This window comes from Eublepharis macularius, chromosome 11 (genome assembly GCF_028583425.1).
Source record: "Eublepharis macularius isolate TG4126 chromosome 11, MPM_Emac_v1.0, whole genome shotgun sequence".
NCBI lineage: Eukaryota > Metazoa > Chordata > Lepidosauria > Squamata > Eublepharidae > Eublepharis > Eublepharis macularius.
In genome coordinates, this window is record NC_072800.1 from 78774650 (window position 1) to 78797003 (window position 22354).

The 22354-nt window shown below is 41.5% G+C and overlaps 1 protein-coding gene across 1 annotated transcript in view; it reads left to right on the forward strand.

The window, feature by feature from the left end:
• The first annotated feature begins 11312 nt into the window (after positions 1-11312).
• The window catches only part of ADARB2 (adenosine deaminase RNA specific B2 (inactive)), a 442544-nt gene continuing 431502 nt past the window's right edge, over positions 11313-22354 (forward strand). The window contains exon 1 of the mRNA XM_054991693.1: positions 11313-11412. Coding sequence (XP_054847668.1) covers positions 11313-11412 — 100 coding nt within the window. The remainder of the gene's footprint in view (positions 11413-22354) is intronic.

Here is a 22354-nt window from a genome sequence, read left to right on the forward strand (position 1 = left end):
TCATATTACATTTTCAATTTTCACACAGTTGCATCCTTTGGCCAATGAATGGACCACAGAGGAAATGCTTGTATCCACAACTGGCCCTTCTGCCAATTCACATCTGAGAGAGGCCTGGATTTTCAGCTTATTCATTACTTGGACTTTATTTTTATTTTAAAACATTAATATGCTGCTTTCCCACCCAAATAAGGTCCCCAAGGTGTCAAACACCAGACATTAAAAAATAACATTTAACATGTATATATAACTATTTAACAATACAATAAGAACAGATAGACATACAAACACACATGAGTGTGGCCATGTAAGCAGGGCCGATAAATGTTTACTGAGGGTAAGCCAAACAGATCAAAAAAATCTTTACCTGCTGGCAGAAAGACAGAGAATCTCCCTGGAGAGGGAGTTCTAAAGTTTTGGCATCACCACCAAGAAGGCCCTTTCTCATATTGCCACCCATCTCGCCTCAGATGGAGGGGTTCCCAAAGCAAGCCCTCTAAAGATGGCCAGAGTGGATGGGTACCTTCAGATGGGAGAAGGCAGTCCTCAAAGTAAGCTGGCCCCATGCTTTAGGAACCATAAGCATATCATAGTTACTAGTCAGCAATAATAGGCAGCTCCCACCCAAGCACAGTTGCAAGGTATTTATCTTCATGAAGAGTTGAAACACTCGTGCTGATTTTCGTTTGCTCTTGGTAACATTTTGCATATTTTCCTTACCAAAAGCATATAAAACCCTTGTGGCCAGAATTTCTGAAATGTCTTCAGCAGGTGAAGCCCAATGGCAATGGGATCAGCCTCATGAACTTTTGGTTGATTTAAGGAAGTTAATTCTACTATCCAGGCACACGATGTTGAATGATTTGTGCACTTTTCGCAACTTGTATCGCATCTCAGTTCTCTTCTAGTAATCTAAAGCAATTCATGATGCATCTTCCTCCTGGTGTATCATCTGCACTTCCATAATTCTCCATGCATTCACACTTGTCTTGCATGTCGTTACCCAACTGGTCACGTGTGTAATGAATCATCTTCAAGTACTTGAAGGGCTTGTCATATAGAGGAAGGTGCAGAGTTGCTTTCCGCTGCCCCAAAAGGTCAGACCAGAAAATTAAATCAAAAGAGCTTTCGGCTAAACATTAGGAAGAACTTCCTGACAGTTAGAGCAGTCCCTCAGTGGAACAGGCTTCCTCGGGAGGTGGTGGTCTCTCCTTCTCTGGAGGTTTTTAAGCAGAGGCTAGATGGCTATCTGACAGCAATGCTGATTCTGTGAACCTGGGCAGATCATGAGGGGGAGAGCAGAATGGGTTACATCAGTGCTTAGTTCTCGTGCCCAGGGTAATGCCGACCGCCACCTTGGGGTCAGGAAGCAATTTTCCACAGGCCAGTTTGGCTAGGGATCCTGGAGGTGTTTTGCCATCTTCTTGGCATGGAATAGGGGGTCACTGAGGCAGTCGGGGGTAGGAGGTAGTTGTGAATTTCCTGCATTGTGCAGGAGGTTGGGCTAGATGACCTTAGAGGTACCTTACAACCCTATGATTCTATGAAAGCACTTCTCTTGACTGCTGATTGCTGTACATTTATACCTCTATCAATTTCAGGCTTTCCTGCAAATCAAAGAATGGGAATTCTGAAGTACAAATGCTCCTGCGTCCAGAGTCCTGAACTGTGATAGGCCAAATGTTTCCCTTCCATAAACATATCGAGAACTTCTGATCCCAAAGGGACCATTGTCCTATGATAGTATAAAATATAACGTACAGCGTACCAGTGTCTAGGGCAAAGATGTAGGGTAAGAATACCCCCGTTGCCCTTGGGTATAATGTTAGTTATCTTCCTGTTCTGCAAAGAAAACATGAACAGAATGAGGGCCATGGCTACTCACGGTCATTCAGTTTTACTGTGTCCTGTTATCTGAATTGAAAGCCCTGTTCTTTCAATGAGAATATAAGAGTAAGACCAATCAATGGTCTATCTAGTGCACCATCCCATTTCCCGCAGTACCCAACTATATGCTCCAAAAGGCCCATAGGAACTCCTCCCCCAAGCAACTGGCATGCAAAACTACTGCTTCTGATGGAAGTCCCATTTACCCATCATGGCTTAGGAATCCATATTCTATCTGTATGTTCTTCTGTATGTCATGTCCTGACACTGTGGAAATTTCTGCCTGGTCACCATTGTAAATACTTTCCAAAACTTCTTTCATTCAAGACTTCCTCCAGATTTTAAGAGTCTGTTAATATACTTGATGCAACAAAGGAAATAAGCATACCTCGCAATTGTGCATAAACTTTGGAAATACATCTGGAAGAACACAAAGTACCTCTATAGTTCTCTCTTCTGCAACACTTAGCTTATTGTAGATAATATAAATTTTCACTTACGTGTTCAACATTAAAGGACTTTGTTTTTCAATATGTTGCACTCAAGTATGTATAATATAGTGAAAGGTCTTTTCAAAACAAATACAGTTGATAAGGAGCATAACGTCTTTATCTTGTACCTGGAAGCAACCACAGCCAAGGAACACACACACAGGAAGATGCCATACTGGATATCTATTCATAGATCAAATTGCCCAAGGGTTATGAGCTCACACTCCATGGATTTGTGCTCAGCACATCAAAAACATGGAATCAACAAAAACACTTACTTCTGTTTATTTCCCCAGGTATACCACAGTCTTGTTCCCTGACTGATGTGGAAGTTTTGAAAGGTAGATATTCCCAGGTATGTTGCTACCTTTGAGAAGGGGGGAATACAAATGCAAACCTTTCTCTTTTTTTGCAAGTATGGGTTTGGAGTTTTCCAGAATGCTTAGGTTTTCTGATTCTCCCTCATTCCAGCCAGACCAAAAAGTAAAACTTTAATGAAAGATTGTGGGATACTTTGGCTGCAATACATACCTGGAGTATCCATGTACATTCCTGTCTATCTGTTAGCAGTCTTTGATACTGTGGATCCTGACATTTTGTTGACCTGCTTCCTGTAGACACAAAATAGAAAAAAACCCCTCTTGAATGTTTTATAGTCCACTCCCCCAAGGGAGTGAAAGTGGTGAGCTGCATCTACTTGACCTGAGAGTTATTTCTCTTGCTTATAATGTTATGACCATCAAGTGAAATGACCTTTTCTCTCTAATCGTTTGTTTAGCTTTTGGCTTGCATCATGATGGCTAGATGTTTATTTAGTGAGCCTTGATGGTTGATGGCTACTAGCTGCAGATTTTTTGTCATCTGTTTGGGGAGAAGATGGAAACAGTTTGGGCATTTTAAAGGTACCTGACAAAGGAGACAGAAAGTCTAAATATTTTGCAGCTGGCTAAACTTGGTGCAATCTAATTGTTTGCTTTTGTGGGGACCAGGGGAGGGAGACCAATATGGTTCTAAAGAATAATCCTGTTTGTATGGGTACTAGTTTGATCTCTTATGTTCAACTTGCACATACTGGTATCAGGAAAATGATATCCAGTCATCCCTCTTTAGAGAAAAACCAACTTTATCAAAAGTTGAGCTCCTCTCTACCAGTCCATTATGGCAAATATTGGGGGACTAGCAATTTTGTAGGGTCTCAGCAGTCTTTCCCAGCCCTGATCTTTTCATTGGAGATGCTGATGTTTTGCTGTAGACCTCAGCCATGGTCCCTAATGCTGGGAGACGCTTTGAAACAGTTTTGCTAAAACGGGGTAAGACTATTTTTCCAAAGAACTCAAGGCAGCATAAACAGGGTCCAGGCAATCTCTCCCATGCAGGCAGTGAGCACACCGAGGACTGCCTAGTTGCACCAAAGCTGCAGAATCATGTCACATGAAGCTGCCTTGTACTGAGTTGAGCCTTTCTTCTCTCAAGGTCAGTATTGTCTGCTATGACTGACAGCAGTTGTCCAATGTCTGAGGCTGGGTCTGTCATATCACCCTCCTGGTGGATCCTTTAACTGGCAATGCCGAGGATTAAACCTGAGGACCTTCTGCATGCAAAGTAAATGCTCTACCATAGAGCCACAGCCTCTTCCCAAAGGCTTATCTCTTGAGATTCAGAGCCGCCAAGAAGGAAAGGGGAGAAAATTTTGGGGACCCTAATTTTCCTGGAAGAGGGTTAATGTACCACTAGAGCATAGTGATAAAAGTAGTGGCTTCCTTATCAAGAAGGGAAAGGAGAACTAGGATTTGGTCAACCACTCACTGTTAGGGTCAAAATACATGAGACACACGGGAGAGTGTCAGATCCTGCAAGGATCCCTGGGAATTGTAGTTTTAAAAAAACCAGCCGCTCAATGGAATCTCAGCTCGGCTGGGGAGAATCGCAACTGGAGGGACTTTCTCTCTCATACACACACTCTCTCTTCCTCTCTTTAAAAATCCTCTGGGAGCTCAGGATGGGGGTGGAGAGAGGTTGAGAATGACATAAGAGGCAGGAAAAAAGCTGAGGTGTTTTGCAAACGAGAGAGAAACCCAGTCCTTCTCATTCTTCTTCTCCCAGCAGGAAATCACAGCACGGATTCCCTCCCCCCACATCTCTGAGGTCCTGAAGGAAAACCTGCAGACTGGATTTTTGAAAGAGAGAATCTCTCCAGTTGAGCGACTGTTCTTTGCAAGAAAATCCACTTCGCCTGGTTTTCCTCCAGTTGCTTGGAAGACTACCACACCCAGGGATGTTTGCAGGACCAGTCAAGTGCTCTTCACAAGTAATTCATCTCGTGTTTCCAGTCTTAGTCTGAACTACCTCATGGGATTGTTATGAGGATATAATGTGGGTGGGAGAGACCCGGGACAGTCTTAGTTACAGGGTAACCAGGATGACTATGCCAGGCCCCACACTTGGGGGCTTCAGGCAGCAGTCAGGGCAATCTCTGTAAGGCAGTGCCCCCTGACAGCTGACAGGTGCTTCATCCTTGTGCCCAGTTATCAGGGGTGGGCAGGGGGGCAAAAACTGCCCTGGAGAGGGCCTTGCCCTCCCCACAGCCCCCCACCCCATCCATCACTGCAGCAGCTGCTCCCACCTGCCTCTCACAGTGCAAGCTGCTCCTCCTTTGGGGGTTGCAGTGATTCTGGGCCCCCATCTGGGACTTTTGCCAAGGCCTCAGAATCACGAAGACTGTCTCTGAAGAGACCACATAATACACACACTGCCCTGAGCTCTTTGGGTGGACAGGATGTGAGGACCTGGATGGTGGGGAAAAAAATATGGAGCTCAGAAAACCACCAGTACATTGTTGAGCCATTCATGGCAACAGCAAGCCATACAATTGGATTCCACATGACATTTCAGTTGGGCCTGGATGGCATGTGGGGAGTCGAGAGGGAATTTTCTACTGGGAGGCCGTGGCAGCTCTAGACATCTGTTCACTTTACACTCTATATTTTGTGACACGTGCCATCTGTTTGGGTGAGGGCTGGAGAGCATCCTGTTCAGCCTGTTGCATCCAGCCCCCAAAGGAGAGATAAGTCTGCATTGCAGCTGACAGGGTTACTCTTCTGTTCTTCTGTTCTAAACTTCTATTATCCATGACAAGTAAATAGAACCTCCAGATTCAGTGGCACTATGCCTTTGAATTCTAGCAGCTGGATGGGGCAGGGAGAGAGATGTTGCCTTCAGGGCCTGCTTAATTCCTAGAAGTATCTGATCTCCCACCATTGGAGGCCTTTCTTCTCAGCCAGCCGGATTCTTCTGATGTTCTTTAACAGTAGCAATAGTAAAGTGGTTTTCCATCTTTAACTTGCTTGTCGTCCTCCATATAAGAATCCATCTCCTGTGAAATATTACTTGGATTTGAAGATACCTATGCAATTTTCATTGTCAAGCTCCATGTCTATCCCTAAAAGTCTGTACTTTGAGCTCAACTTTCGTTGTAAAAATGACCACTCCCTTTTTATGTTTTGTAGAAAAAGGGCAAGGAAAGTGCAACCCTTCAGTCTGCAAAGGGGACAGATTACTGCAGGGAGTCAAAACCTACCCTGTTGTTACATCTTTGGCTGCATTTGCAGAAAAGCGCTTTTTACTTTTTGAATTCTGCTTACAGGTTAATGACAGTTCAAAAGGTCTTTATCATTGCTTCAAACCTGCAAATTGCAATGCAGCAAAAAAGGCCCCCAATGATACCACTTGATGTGCAAAATCAGATCAACTTCAAAGGCACAGAGACCGGCTCAGCTGCCATGAGTAATTTCTTCCCTTCCTGGTGATAACAAATGGTAACCAGTCGGTATGGATTCAGCTCCCTTCTTTCTTCCCAGAAGCCCCTTAGATGACTGGCCTCCCAAGCTATAGTCTCACTCTGCATATAGTCGCACTGTCAGCAGCCCTTTCATGAAAGTAGGGCAAGAGGGGATTAGAGCAGGAATATTGCAGCAGAGAAACTCTAGTGTCTCACCTGTACGGGCTGAGGATTGCATTTCTGCCCTGCTTCACTGCTTTAGAGAATCTTCTCGATTTCAAATATTAGGTAGCTGAGCTGACCACCATCATAAGCCAGCAGAGCAAAAGAGTGCGCCAGTAGGCAATAATGAAGAGAAGGGGGTCAGAGCTGAGCAAATACAGTCTGCACTCAGATTTCTGGCATTAGAAAGAAAGTGGGCAGCACGACTCCCCCCTCCTTTAATGTAGCACTCCATGTTATCACACATAGCTAGGAAGGAGCAGAGTTACCAGCTGACCAGGAAAAAAAAAACTTGTCTTGGCCTGTACTTTTTAAAGCAGTTTCATGGACAAGGAAAAGGTAGGTAGTGCTCTTATCTTGGCCAGCAAGTAAAAGGTTAAACACGCACGCACACACGCACACAGTTCTGACTTGAGGTTCACAGCCCTCCACTTCCCCAAAATTGTTTTTCATGTTTTTAAAGCAACAAGGGGATGCATTTTTATTTTATTCATTTGTTTTATTGATGTTGTTTATAAGCTGCCTTTCTCAGAGACTCAAGGAGGACTACACAATGTCAGTCGGTACAGTCAATTTTAAAGACATTTTCATCTAGTTTGGATCTAAGATGTATTGATATTAGGACTTACTCCAGAGGAAGCATGAACAGGGTCAGGCTGCATGGATCCAAACCCCCCCCCCAAAAAAAACCCACAGCTACACCAGCTGCCAATACATCTTCTGAATGTTTTTAATTAAAACTTGCCCAAGAACGCAATGAAGCTTCAGGGGCACAAAGCATTTGAAGGACCAAATTCACAATAATTGGGAAAGAATAGATCATTTCACAGCAGGGGAGATAACCTAGATTGAGACTGAGACAGAGTTTGGGTTTTATTTATTTAATTTAAGATGGGGTTCCCGTAAGGAGGAACTTCTTGTTTTCCTAGGTCAGAATGCAGATATAGAAGTGATTGTTCATTATTTAGCAGAGTGGGAGGGGTGACTGTGGTTTCCGTTACTTTTTTTCCCCCTTGGCTCTGTGTCAATAATTTTGCTTCTAGTTAATATCCCTCAATAAACGGATTGGTAAAGAAGTACGTAGAAATGCAGTCCATACACATAAGATAAAATGAAAAATGTGGCAGAATTCTATACTTCAAATTTTGCATTTATAATTTTTTTTAAATGTATCAAATGTTGCTTTAAAATTGTACTTCAGGACAGTCTAGTGCTCAAAATAGACATTTTGTGTAGTCAGTTCATACAGATCTATTTACTGCTACACCTTTACAGTTAGATTGTACTCTTTCTTTTCCCTAGGTTTCAGCTTATAAAAAAGTACTCGAAGCCTGCAACCAACGTATTGACTGGTTAGCTTAATCTTATTGCCTTAAATAACTCATCCACTGTGCCCCTAAAAAGCACCTCTCCTCCCCCAGAGTTCTTGTTCCCCTCAGGTCACTCCTGACTTTATTCCCCTTCTTCAATTATCTTGCCTTTCAACATCCAGCCTCTTTCCAGTCGTCCATCTGCCCAACGTAAGTTAATCTCCCAAGGCTGTGTGTGCTAGTTCATTCCCAACGTTGGACTGGAAAGTTAAAATTGCTAAACTAGATTGAGCGGCCTCAGCAGTGCTACAAGACACAGAGTTTCCAGTGATTCCTAGAGAGTGACATCACTAGAGTGCAGAGAAGTTAGCCGTGTTAGTCTGTGGTAGTAAAATCAAAAAGATGTCACTCTAGTGATATCAAAAAGAGTCCATCTGATGAAGAGAACTTGATTCTCGAAAGCTTATGCTAAAATAAAATTGGTTAGTCTTAAAGGTGCTACTGGACTCTTTTTGATATCACTAGAGTGACATCTCTAGGATTGGTCCTACGGCAGTGTTAAATATTCTTCTCCTGCTGCCACTCAGAGCAACAGCGGGAAATAAGAGGCGGGGTGGGGGATTCCCTGTCCTGCGGAGGGACTGACAACTCTAACTCAATAGCCCCTCAATGCTAACTGCCAAGACAAGAGAAAGGGAATTGCGTTTGAACCCAGAACACTCTAGGAATCCCCTCCAAATCTCTGTGGTCTTTATCATAGAGGTTTAGGAGTTCCTAGAGCATTGACTGAAGGTGCCATCACTTCTGGGTTAGGGTACAATTCCCTCTCCACACACACTTTTTCCTACCATAACAATAAGCAGGTCCAGCAACACTAGCAGGAGGCAACTGATAACCCAGCACTCATAGTTGGCACTGCTGGTCAGGTCTGGTCTGAGTGGCCCCTGATACCCTGGCAAAACTACTTGGGGTTGGGTCTGCTTCCTCCTGGTTGTAGTGACCCTCCAGGGCAGTGGCCTACCAGGAACTTTCCCTGTAAATTAAATGGGTAGTCTGCTCCTGTTTTAATCTCAGACAGACTAACTTTTCCCTTCCTGCACAGAAGATTCCTCTGCAAACATTCTGATAGCTTTGCTCATGAACATTTCCTACTGACACAGCCAGGTCAGACTCCACTGTCAGAAGCACAATAAAGAAATTTTATTTTTTAACTTTAAGCACTTTTTAACCGGGGGCGGAGGGGGAATCCTAACTTTTGCTGGTGTATTTTAAGGGAAGTATGCATTGACTTGTGAAATTTGGTACTGTTCACACTTTGTTCACAATCCTGCAGAAATTCAACATGTTTTCAGACCCATGTTCTAGAACTGGAAATTAAGCGAATCTGATCACACCTCGTTTTTCTAAAATTCATAAATCCAGCAGTATCTGTATGGAGTAAGATGGGCAAAAACTTCTTGGCTTCCCGAAATCCCTCTATGGCATCATGGCTTCATTTCCTAATTGCAGCAGTTATGGGCCTCCTCTTTTACTCATTTTTTCATGCTTCAATGTGAACTAAGCAAAAAGATATTTCTTATAACCTAATTTTAGTCTCCATGGGGGATGACAGAGCCATAGTGACTTTTCCCCCCAAGATCAAATAATTTAAAAAACTCAAGATATGTGCATGTTCTCCTTTACTATCACCCTTAGCACAGCACAAACAATTAAATAGCTAATGAGAGGGAAGAATAATGGCAGCATTCTTGGTCGCCAGATCTACGTTCGACATAGATTTATAAGGTGACTAGATATAAAAGAAGGCAGGGTTCTTGTAGCTTTAAGAGCCATGCAGAAGAGGAGATTCCAACAGTTTTTAATGCAGGGGTGAGAAAAGCCGCTCCCCATCCACACAGCTGAGATTGCCCATCTCTTCTTGCTACCACAGCATTCAGAATGTGTTTTTTGTCATCTCTGTGGTTTAAACTAATGGAAACCAGGGCTTTAATAATGGGGAACTGTTGATGACGCAGTATTTGATGTCGAGAGAATTTGCAGCTCCTTAAATTCCCTTCTGTGTCACCATTAAAGGGATAGTATTCTGAGTCCTTTCCTTACACCATGCATGACACAGAATCCATGCGGTCTACAAGGCTCCTGTGCCTTTAACAGTTATATAGCAGGAGTGCAATTTCTCCTCAACCGAAACATGACAACTTATACTGCTGGCATCTCCTCCAGACACTCTTCTTAAAGGAACTTTTTTTCTCCTTTGCATCTGCCCTCCTTATTTTAAGGGGAAGCAAAATTGAGAGAATGTGAAAGCAACCAGGCTTGAAATAGTACCCCCACCCAATTCCGTATTAATTAATCACTTCCTTTCTGATCTTGCATAGGAATGGGAAATTCCTGGAGATTTGGGGGGGGGGGGGTAGAGCCTGGGGAGAGCAAGGTCTGAGGAGGGGAGAGACCTCAGCAGGGTGTAATGCCATAGAGTCCACCCTGTAAAGCAGCCCCTTTCTCCAGGAGAACTGATCTCGGTTGCCTGGAGCTCAGTTGTAATTCCAGGAGATCTCCAGTCACTACCTAGAGGCTGGCAGCCCTAAAAAAGTTTCTTCCAAAGGCGAGGATGACTGCCGTTCCTTTTTTCCAGTGGGGGCAGGAGCTTGGTAATCTTTCTGCTAAAATTGCAACTTTATGCAAGCTGACATGTTTTTTTTTTCTAAACTCAGTTAAAAATGTTCTAGTAATGTTCTAAGATATTTATCTTATGGTCCTAGGGTATTGTTTGCTGTAGTTGTATTGATATTTTGTAGTCCTTGGAGTTTATAGAGTCGCTATCAACTGCATATTTTATTTGTTAATTGTAAAAATTTGCTACGGCCAACGGCTAATTGCAATAAACTTATTGTTATTAAAAAGATGTTCAGGGTCGGGCTGTCTCCGGGTGGCAGCTCTGGCGAGTTGCTTTTCTTTTACCCCCCTCAAATACTCGACCTCCTTTCCTCTCCGGTCCCGGGCCCCTCCGGTCCCCCCCCCCCCCGGAGCTGAGTTTGCAAGCGCGCCCAGGGGCTGGCTGGCTGGCGAAAGGGGGGCTGCTGGTGTGATGTCAGAGGCGGGCGGCAGTGGCGATTGGATCTCCTTTAGACTTTGCAGCAGCAAATAAGACACGCTGCCTGCATGATTGGCTTCCAAGTGGCTGCTGGTGCCAAACAACTAGCAGAGGTGCAAGAAAAGAAAAGGGGGGGGGGAGAAAGAAAGTCTGCGCCGTGCATTTGCAGCCCCGATAAAGCCAGGCGCCCTGCGAGGGAGCGAAGGAGTGGGATCTATCGGAGGGAGGGGGGCGAAAGCGCCTGGCCGGCTTGGCTTCCACCAACCCCCCTCCCGCCTCTCTCCGCCTGCCTCTACCTGTCCGCCAGTTTTCTCTCCCCCAGCTTTTAAAGACGCCGGCGCTGAAGCTCCCGGCCACTTGAACCCGGCGGACAAAGCAAGCCTTTTGCAACTGCAGAGCTTTGGAAAGTCCGCAGCCGCCAGGCAGAAGGGGCGGCGGGGGAAGGAGAGGGTTTGCAATTCAGACGACAGAGACTCTTTTGATTCCCCTCCTCTGCTTTTTATACTCCCGGCCCGTTATTCTCTCCGGCGATGACCTCCGTCCTGGGCACCGGCCGAGCCTCGGGAGGTCCGAGCGGGCAACTGAAATGCAAGTCGAAGAGAAGGAGGCGGAGGCGATCCAAGAGGAAAGGTAAGCGCCGCTTCGCTTTCGTGGCTGAGCTCTTTTAGCCGCCTTTTTTCTTTTTTGCCTCCTGCGTCGGTCAACATCGTAAAGCGCGCTTTTGCGTTTACTTTTTTTTTTTTTTGCCCCCCTTCAGGTTTGTGTCTTTTCATTAGGGCTCTGGCTTGCACCAACAGGCGTTTGCCTCAGAAATTCGCGTTTACCTCAGAAATCCCCACAGGAAGGTAATATTGGGAAGCCCGAGCTTGCTTTGAAAGGGGGATTATATTGATACGGGAGAGTTGTTTATAGACCTAGAAAACCAAATTTACCTCAGAAATTTCTTTTACCTCGGAAATTCCTTCAGGTCATATTGGGCAGCCCGATTGTGCCTTGAAAAGGGGGGTTATATTGACCTGGGAGATTTGTTGATAAACTTGCAATGCAATCCTGTGCCAAGTTACTCCACTCTAAGCCCGTTTAAATCAAGGGGCTGAGACTGGAGTAAGACTACATAGGATTGCACTGCTAGGAAACCAAATGAGGGAGGGGGGAGCCCTTTTCTTTCTGTCTTTCTATGTGGTGGAATCAAAATACCGCAGCACAAGATAAGATGTGGAGAGCAGGTGCTTTCTTTCACCCCTTCAGAGATAAAATTATATCAAGTGATGTGGGGGTAAATAGCTGGAGCAGTCCGAGAGCAGTAAAAGAAGCCAGAGCTTTGGCAGGATTTTTCTTTCTTTAAAAAAATACTAATAATCTCTGTCTATTCGCCTGTGACGGGGCAGGTGCAGACTTTTGCTGTATACAGAGTGACACATAGCACTTTGTTCTGTACAAATGGAGGTTTGTGGGGCATCGTGCCCTACTTGCACGAATCCCATGTGTTGTATCCCAAAATACTATTTTCCAGGCAGAGGTGGGGTGGAAAGGGGGAGAAGCACTTTGCTTGCTGCCAGAAATGCAGTCAAAGCAGATATGTGGGAGAAAAGAGAGAGAAAGAGAGATGAACTCTCCAGTGGGCTGACTGACAGGTTGCATCCGGCAGGCTGGCATCTCTGTGCCTTGTGAATAAACCTTTTGCCAAGGTTTGTTGTGTTTAAAGTTTGGGGAGTGCAGTAATGTTGCTTCGGTTCCTGAAGGCAACCAGCGTTCTATAAACGGTAAATGAGTAATTATCCTAAGCCAGAAAAGAAATAGCAGAGCTTCCGAATGTCATAGAAAGCTGAAAGTCTGCCATGGGATTAAAGGTTTTCCCCAAAGCTGCCCAGTTTTCTCATAAAGCGAAGAATGAGATGTTGCTGGCAGACTGCTAATGCTTGTCTCCACAGTTACTATTCAGATGCTTGAAATAGTTGGAAGTTGAATAACTAAGACAAGCCCAAGGTAAGCCAGAATCCCGCTCAGTGAAGGTGTGTCCTGTTTCAAGGATGCTCCACCCCAAGTCTCTTATCAGAGCAGTAAATTCCACCTAGTCTATAGCTGTCACTGTTACAGAGGCCTTAGATAAGTTTCTGTCGGCTCACTCAATCACCTCTAGACTGATCTTTTCATAGCTGTGATGGGAATGTTTCTTCCATCTCTGGATATTAAGCAGTTTTGACTGTTAGAGGCCTTAAATATCAGTTACACAAGCTAGCGTTTTTCTTCTTTTACTACAGATTTCTCAGTTCCAGAGTTTGGTGGATGATTTAGAGGCACTGTTCTAAATTAACCAAACCTTTCTTAAGTTGTGCTATACCCATAATTTTCTTTTCAAGCTTTCCACAGCAGTGAGTGACCCATACCCAAGTTAAACAAACATGTGTGTTGACAGGGAAGCATATACATAAATCACTGTTAGATGTGTTATGTCATCTTAATGTACGTGGCTAGGCTACCATTTAAAAAAAAAACATTTTGCTTCTTGTAAATTCTATTTCAAAAGGAGCTTCTAGAAATATCCTGAGTTCTCTTGAAATAATAATTGAAATACCAATTAGGAGAAAAACCTAACATGATTTGTTAATTTAAACTACTGAACCTGAAGTTTCAATGTTTTGTTAAATCTCCCCCAAATTCTTTTGGTTAAGTCAGTGCTTTAAATATTTTGAGGTTCTACATTCTTCCTGTAATTCTGTATATCCTGAGAGCTTGTGTCAGTTTGATGTGCTTTCTAGGAATTGTAAAACTTAATGGCATCCTAAACTAGGCTTTTGAAATGAATCAATAATTCATTTCAGTCCAAATTCCCGTGCATGGATTGGTTTACAAGCTGATTCAACTGGGTACCTCTGTTTCTAAGCTTGTAAGTTTGAAAATTCGGTAATGAACAGTCGTCCCTGTTTAATAGTTCCTTCTGCCTCTTTATAAGTGCTGCTGCAAGAAGAAAGGATTACTCTTGGAAAGTATCGCTTCGTGTATGTTTGGAGTGGCAGCTGTTGGAAATACATCGGTAGCTCCAAGCTTTGGTGACTATATGAGGAAAATAATTGGATTGACTAGTTTAAAAGAATTATGTTCTAGAGTGCAAACTTTTGTGAACCGTTATTTGACTCTTACTGTTGGGAGTCTACAGTCTCTTCTTGGAGATGCATAAGACCTTGTTTATTAAAAAAATACATTTCTATGTACTTTGACAACAAAATCTGTATCTTAAAGACACACTGTTCAACCTGTTGAATTTTCTAGTTTTATAACAGAGCATGTGAGTTTCAGAACTGACCAGATTGTCACCGAAAGGGGCTGTACAATTTCTGGTTAGAATAAAAAAGAAGTTCATTAGAGTGATAACCATATATGAAGTTGTGTGAATGAATGAAGTTTTTATGGGATCTAAACAAATGTAGTTTTCCTCAGTATTTTCTGACAGTATCAGAACATCTTCTTTAAAGACTTGTAATTATTTCAGTATTTACTTCACTACAAGGTCTATTTTACTGTCTGCAATAGATCTTCTTTTAATATGTAAGCTGTCAATGCATACACCTTCTGAGATATACGTGTCCACTTTTCACACAGACACAAAAAGTGTTTGGTGAGCCTGACTTTGAACAGTGTAAGAAAATGAAATATACAAACTAGCTGCTCAAATGACAAATGCTTGAAGTTATGTATATAAAAGCTGAGTCTTCTTCAGTTGCCTAACATATAATGCATTCATATATCATGTTGTAAGGTGAGCTTATATTTAACCGATAATGACTGACATGAAACTAAAGAGATTGATGTCTGTGTGATAATATCACTTGCTTTTTGACCTGCAGGATTTCTAACACTGCTCAGTGTTATATTTTTAAGTTTGTGTTGCAATGTATATCTCTGATGTATGTTGTGTAGTTTGGTTTTGTGTCCCGCTCCCTGATAAACACTTTGCTCATAGGAATTGCCTGAAAAAGAGTTAAGGTGAGAAGGCAAGGTAACGTTTTATGAATAATTAAAAATTAGGATATAGTTAGAATAATAGAATTTGCGGTGGCGGTCTTTGGATTTCTGTGAGGAATTCAGCAGAAATTTTGCTGCATGATTTGTACTGTCCAAAGTTACTTGATAATTGCTTTGTACTTGGGGCACAAACCAGCCAAATCTAAAGTGATATTTTGTTCTCCTCTTATAGTCAGTGGGAATGTAAAGTATTTAACTTTAGCTGCTGGATCATGCTCTTGGTAAAGATCTTACTGGAGGTTTTATGGTGAGTGTAAGCATGATTTTGAATATTCAAGAGATGATAAATCAAAATATGTCTTTATTACACTGCAGGTGTGTTTTCACAGACCAGAATTCTAAATGCATGATTAGAAAATGAGTCCCACTTCCAAAAAGAAATATGTACACGATTGTTACCAGTTTGTTAGAAGACAAAAATGGCCTCCTGTCTAGAACTATTGGTAAACAGCTGTAATTGAGGGATATATAATTGCTCCATAAGTCTGAAAAATAAAAATCTTGTCTTCTAATTCTATTTACCATTTCTTAAAAGCCGCCTAAAATAAGTTCCAGTACTCAAATACTGTTTTTGTAATTTTTTGTATAATCGTAATGGGTTTTTTTTGTAGCTCTTATTTTAATGTCTGTAGTGTATGTTGGCATCAGTAAAGTGGGTTCAGTGATTTGAAAGAATTTGCTGTTTAATGCATAATATCTTTTAAAAACATAACTAGGTTTTGTTTTTGTGTCTCCCCCTGCCCCAGTTATAGATTTTGATAACTAGAATAAAAGAGTAGACTTGGAATTCAGTTTGTAAAAATGGGATGCAAACCACCTAAAGACTTGTTTAAAGGACAATAGGATTGTCTTGGAGACAAAAGCACATGAAAATGGCAGTGTCTTGATGCGCAAATAAAGAAACTTTCAGACACTGGTAAATGTACTGAAGAAAAAAGAGAAAATATGTGGGCTGGAATTTTTCCATGTTTTCTTGTTTAATAGTTCACAGTAGCAATTAAAATGACTCATTGTTTGGAGGGAGGAGTTCTCCAGGGATAGACTAGATATGAGGCAGTGAGAGAAGTTTAAAAAAGGGAAATGCAGCGTTATGGCTCAGGAGAAGGAGGTGGTATAAACATTGGTTGACTAAAAAGGTCTGGCAAAATGAGAACAAAATACATGCTGTAAGAGATGTCTTGAGAAATGAGATTATAACATAATGAAATTTCTATGAAGACTAATGAAATTGCAAGACAGTGTTAAGGATGACACTGTTGAGCTTGTGCGGATTTCCATTGCCCTGCAATAGGGAGGAAATAAATGTGTGTTTTCTATCTTGGGCTGAATTCGGGGACAAATCTTCTCTCCTACAATAGACCGATGGCTTGCTTTAGGATGTGCAAGACTTATCTTCCCCCTCCCCTCCATGCTGCTTGAAAAGAAGGATTGGATTGGATGATAAAATTAAAATTGATTAAAACTTTATATCTTATTTTTGAGTTGCTCTTCCACACTTCTATGATTATCTCTGATTTCTACTCATCCATAGTAATGACAACAATTTGAGATTGTATCAAAAGCATTAGCTGCAGTGGCTGAACTTCAGTTTAGAATGAGGGGGAGAAAAATATGGAATTCATGACTATGTATCTACACAGTGGAGAATTACATAAATAACCGAGTTGCCTCTTTCCAACAAAAATATCTAAATGGGGTAAAGCTGGCTGAAGTATAGGAAAGCAAAGAAATGAATCACAGCACTGTTAGCAAAAAGATATTTGGGCTTCAGGTAAAAATGTTCATTCAAAGGAATGAATCACTTATTTAACTGCTTGCACTGTTCTACCTGCCAAGTTGTATTAAATTTTTTTCATAATAAAAATGTGATCATGCTGAAGAGCTTTAGATTTTGGGGAGGTTGCTCCTCCCTCATTTTGTAAGCCCTTTAAAAAGTATTTGGAAACTGATAATAGCCTGACTATTAAATTTTGTCCTTCTTCAGTCACCTGAAACCCCCCCCCCCCAATACCCTTGTCTCAGTTACTCACTCACAGAGCATCCATTAATTGAGATGAATGGAGTATTTAAAAGACTTGGTGCTGAACTGTCTGAGCTCGTACTGACACATGTGAAAGGGAGCATTTTTTAAATGAAAGTTTGTATGAAAATGCCTGCCGAAAGAGCAAATCCGCGTAAAGAGGGCAGCTTCCTTTTTACAGCTGCATGTAATCTTTATAAGAAGAAATCAGAAAGCTTAATATTTAGAACAAGAACAGTCTTTCTATTAACTCTTTATTAGATTGTATGTGTTGCACAGAAATGTTATCTATTAACAGCACAATGGATAAAACGGAAGTAAACTAAATCGAGAAAATGATCCTACTTCAAAAACCATGAATGATCTTGCCCCTCTATTTTCTCCCTGAATTCATATCCTGTGTCCTTTGCAGTGACTGAAACCATCATTATAACTATATAGGTGTTGTATATTTGCAAATTAAGAGAATTGCTGCATTCAAGGGTAAATAAAAATCCTTTAACCAGATGAATTATCCTTTGCCGGAGTGGCCCAAGTAAGTAGCAGCGAACTTTTAATTCAGTCCCATATTTATAAAAATATCTCTACAGTCTTCACAGCTTTTTACAAGCTTGGTGCACGTACAAGTGATGACTTATCAGGACAAAAAGAGTCTTGATACTCATTGGCAGATGCATCATTCTGTAAGGGCCTGGGGTGATCTTGTTGTGTTTCTTTGTAAAGCTTCTAGTTCCCATGTAAGTTGCATGATTTCTGATGTAGAAAATAAAAGGCTTACATTCCTCCTTTTGTCTCACCATTTCCTGTTGGCCTGCTATTTTAAAAATTCTGACAGCCTAGCGGGTCTTGCAAGAAGTAAGTTGCAGTGATGGATGGAACATAGTAATTTGCTAATTTCTCACAGTAGCTTGTGATCATCTTCGTTATTCGGCCAAATAATACACATTTACTATGAATGTGTCAAGTAATTTTGAGAGCTTAACATATTTGGTTTCATCACGAGTGTAAAGGTATGGTCTTCTGAGTGTTCTTATTTATTGCTGGTTTTTACGTGCACAGTGTGTGAAATGAAGCCTAAATTAATGCAGCCATTGCTCAGGATGAGGAAGGGAAACTTAGATGGAGTGGTATCTTGGGAAGTTTGTTGCCTTGGTCATAAATGTAACTAAATGTTAGGTCACAAGAGACCTGAATGAAAAATAAACATTGAATACTCATGGAGAGTAATTTGTTAATGGATTGGTTAAAAGATGGCCTTCTATTAAAACTATTATTTTTTAAATAGTGATGATGAAAATGATTGTGGGCTTGCTTTATATTCCTGGGGAAAGTGAACAGTGTAACATTATAGATAGGTTAAAAAAAAAAAGATCTACAGCGCAGGTGTGTGTGGGGGGGTGTTGTGCTGAACAAAAGAGTAGTCACTGATACTGAAAAACAAAGGGCCAACTCTTGTGTTCCATAAGGCCTGGTGTCTCAAATAGCTGCACATGATGAGGGGCTGCCTCATTCCGTTTTGGTGAAAGCACCAGCAGCAAAGAGAACACTGAAGCCACTTGGCTAGATTATAAAATTAACTATTTTCTGTTTGCTGCTAACTTTGGATTTAATGGATGCAATGCACAGGCATTAATGTAGCTAGGAGTTACTGGTGAGGATAACGAGAAACTTCTTTATTGATAATACAGTACCTTCTGTGGTCCAGGACACAACAGCAGAGTGAATAAATACATAGGATGGGGCACATAAACAGTTTTTGCCAGCACAAGGTCATGACAAGGACAGTATAAAGCTGTTCTGAGTTATGTGGTTCAACGGATAGACTTGTGCATCTTTGCCAGGTGCAGTTTTGAGGTATTGCCCAAAGTTGATGTGAGGCAATAGATACGGTAGAAGATGACTAAAATGGTAAGTGGAGCTGGGGACAGTCCATCTACTTGGCATCCTAAATGCCTTAAGGCGATTACAGAGCACAACGCTTCCCACCTACATTTGCAGAGAGGTTTTCTAGTGGAATTGCAACTAATGTATTGTGATAGGGACAGAGATGCCGTTTCAGTTGTATGTGATAATGCAAAGATCATGTCATCGTGTTTCAGTTTTGCATGTCTATAGGATCAGAGTACAAGCCCTCATACCTTGTGGCCGGGATATATTTTTACAAAGAAGCTTCCTGTTTAAGCAGATTATCATTATTGTTTTCCATTGTGCGTTTGCAATTTACTGTCAAATGGCTACAGCTGAATGGGCAGGGGCAAAGCACTTACAGGTGAGGAAGCACGTAGCACCTTAATTTTTGTAGAAGGTAGTCAAGGCTGGCAGTATCCTAGGAAACGCACAATTAATTCCAAGCCTCTTTGGGCTTGACTATCAGGACAAACAGTTTTCTTTGGAGTGTGAGGGACTTTCAAGTTGGGTATAGTCTGTGCTTTTTTTTTTTTTAAACAAAAGGTCCAGTGCTCAAGATATTCACTGTCTTGGGGGTCCAAGCCCGCTGGCCCAAAGAGATACTGGCACTGCGGAAAAGGGTGCTAATAATGTGTAACAGCGTGTACTGCCAGAAAAAAAGCCCTTGATGTAGAGTTAAAAGAAGAGAAGAATCTCCAAAGGACTGAGTGCACACAAGCTTGATGCAGGACTGTTCTCTGAAAAACTGTAGTCTTGGATCTGGTGCATGCTTTACTTCAGGATTTTTTTTCTTCAGTCTTCATGGGTATCCTCTCTGCAAGCCAATGTAATGTGCAAGTCAGTAGACCAGGATTCTCATTTAGTTACCTCTTCTCCATCTTTTTACTGATAAAGTGTGCTCTAGCCCACGAAAGCTAATGCCACAAGACTCTGTTTTCATTTGTGCAGCAACAGACAAACATAGCTAGCCATCTGGAACTTGGCCCCAAGGTAGCAGAAGTTGCATTGAGTGATCTGTGAGTTGCTGACAAGTTGTGTTCTACCTGCATGTAGACTATCCTGTGAGTTGAAAATGGTAGCACACTGTGTCAGGCAGCTTTTGTGGTTACAGCTCTTTTCTGTAATGAGTGTCTGATCGTTCACCTGATTTTTATTGCTTATTGAAAGAAAAAAATGCAAAGCTAAACAAATTTGATAAAGAAGACTGGGGGTGAGGGAGCCTGGGAGGTGTGGTGTGAGTTGTATGAGGATCAGTGAAACTTCAGGCTACGGAAATATAAAATTGTCTTTCCTAGCAGAGAGAATTTTTTATAATTATTAGTGGTGTCCTTGTCTCTCCAAGTATAAATGAAGCAGTAGCTTTGAAAAACCAAAGCAATGCAAAGATTCCTGGGGAAGAAATGGAATGGGACAGACAAAAAGGTAAAATGGTATGCAGTGGCTTGCAGTGCCATCCTAAGAAGAGTTACACCCTTCCAAACCCATTGACTCAGTTGGATTTAGAAGGGTGTAACTATGGTTATGATGGTACTATTAGTATTTAAACTGTAGGAACACCCCCTCCCTTTGTGTCTTAGGCATGAGCCTGAGAATAGGCCCCATTCTGAATGATGCTTTAAGGCAAAGTAAGGCGAATGCTTCTATTCACTCTGAGGGAACACTCTCTGAGATTATTTTCTGAATAAGCACTAATCACTGTCAGATGCAGTGACTAAATCATGTCCACACAATACATTCTCCTTCATAAAGCATGGTTGGTTTGGCTTGTTGAATGCATATGTATTGGACCTTTAAATCAAACTAAGAAGCAGCAGTAAAGTGGAATAGAAAATTCACAGTTCATTTTGTTTAAACTTTGAACTAATTTTTTTTTATTTTACTCATTGACTGAGAACTTTAGCATATGACAAGTGTACCATTCACACACATAACAATAAATGCCCCAACTAACATAGCATCTGTTATGTTAGCACAATCCCAACAAGATCCCTGTTGTTTCTAAAGGTGTTCAATGACATAAATTAAAAAATTTCCATACCTGTGCATTAGCAGCAGATTACAAAATAAATAACTCAATGTGGTATACTGCTTAGAGTGTCCACATGAATTGGGGAGACACAGGTTCAAATCTCCACTCTGCTATGAAGTCCACTGGGTGACTTTAAGTTGATCATTCACTCTCCCATCTTACAGGGTTACTGTGAAGGTAAAATGTAGGGAAGGGACCTTGTTCACTATCTTGAGCTTATTGGAGAATGAGTAGGCTAAGAAAAATTTAATCCATTTTGAAATATGGGCTGTAAAAAATTGAAATTGCTTATGGACATCAGCAAGTTGAAAACTGGGAGAGATTAAAGCAAAGCCATTCGAAACCTAATTATAGGGTGATCACTGATATGGATGCTGCTACTCTTTCCTCTCCCTCTGCCAGTCATTACCAGCTCTTTGAACGTTTAGATTTATATGAATGGTAACCTACAAGCAGGAGAAGGAGTGGAAACATTAGAGGTCTCTCCATTGTTAAGCAGAACAGACAGTAATTAGATTGCACCTTAGTGCTTGCTGTTTACATCTTAAGTTTAAAGGGAAAAGCAGGAATAGATGTTCCCTAATGTCATTGACAGAAGACTTTCCTCCAGCTACAAACTGCTACACAGACATATTGATTGATCTGCGTTGTACCATTTATTTATGCTAAACATCTGATGTTTGTTTTTGCAATCTGGCCTTTCAAAACCATGATAATATTTGAAACATTGGCATCACCTGCGTGGTTTTAAAGCCACAGGCTAGCCAGGGGACTTAATTTATCTTGGTCTCTACTGTTTGCAGAGCAAATGCTGCTTGTTCAGTGCATAGCATGAACACATTTTTTACTTAAAAAAAGAAAAGGAGAAATCCTCAGTGCTGATTGTGATCTCCATCTGCAGTGGAAAAGCTGGTTGTGCAAAATTCCTTAATTATAACCAAAGTCAGATTCATATGTCACTGGAAAAGAATGATGTTGGCATTTCTGTAATGTGTTGGTCACTTTTTTTTCTGTAATGGTTTCCATGAAAAGCTTGTGCAGGTAAATGTGCATCCAGAAGTCAAGACCATTTGGGTCTCTCAGGAGTGTGTGCTTTCTGTAAAATAGTGCATGCATACCTTGTCTCGAACTTACAGAAAAGATGCTGTTGAAATGTTGTGGAGACATGAGGTAGAGACATAGGTACATTTAAGTATGGCGAAAGTGGTTTTCCAGTTCCATGTTACCACCTTCTTTTAACAGTTCAATCACTACTTTTGGAATTCAAATTTAGTGTTTTCAGGACCGAGAATATTTGTCCAAACAACTTCCAGCACATGTAGACTGACTCTCTGTTATCTATAGAATCCCCAGGAATATGAGAACTTATGTACTGTAATGGGTAAAGGCAATATGAAGCCGTCATAAACCTATTGGTTTATTTAGTTCAGTATTATCTACTCTGATTGACAACGTCTCCCAGGTTTTTAGGAGGATGGAGATCTTTTAGCACTGCTGCTTAGGATATTTTCACTGAAAGCATGAGGGACTGAGCCTGGGATTTCTGCATCTGATCATATGCTTTGCCTCCTTGTAGCCTAACTAGATGAAAT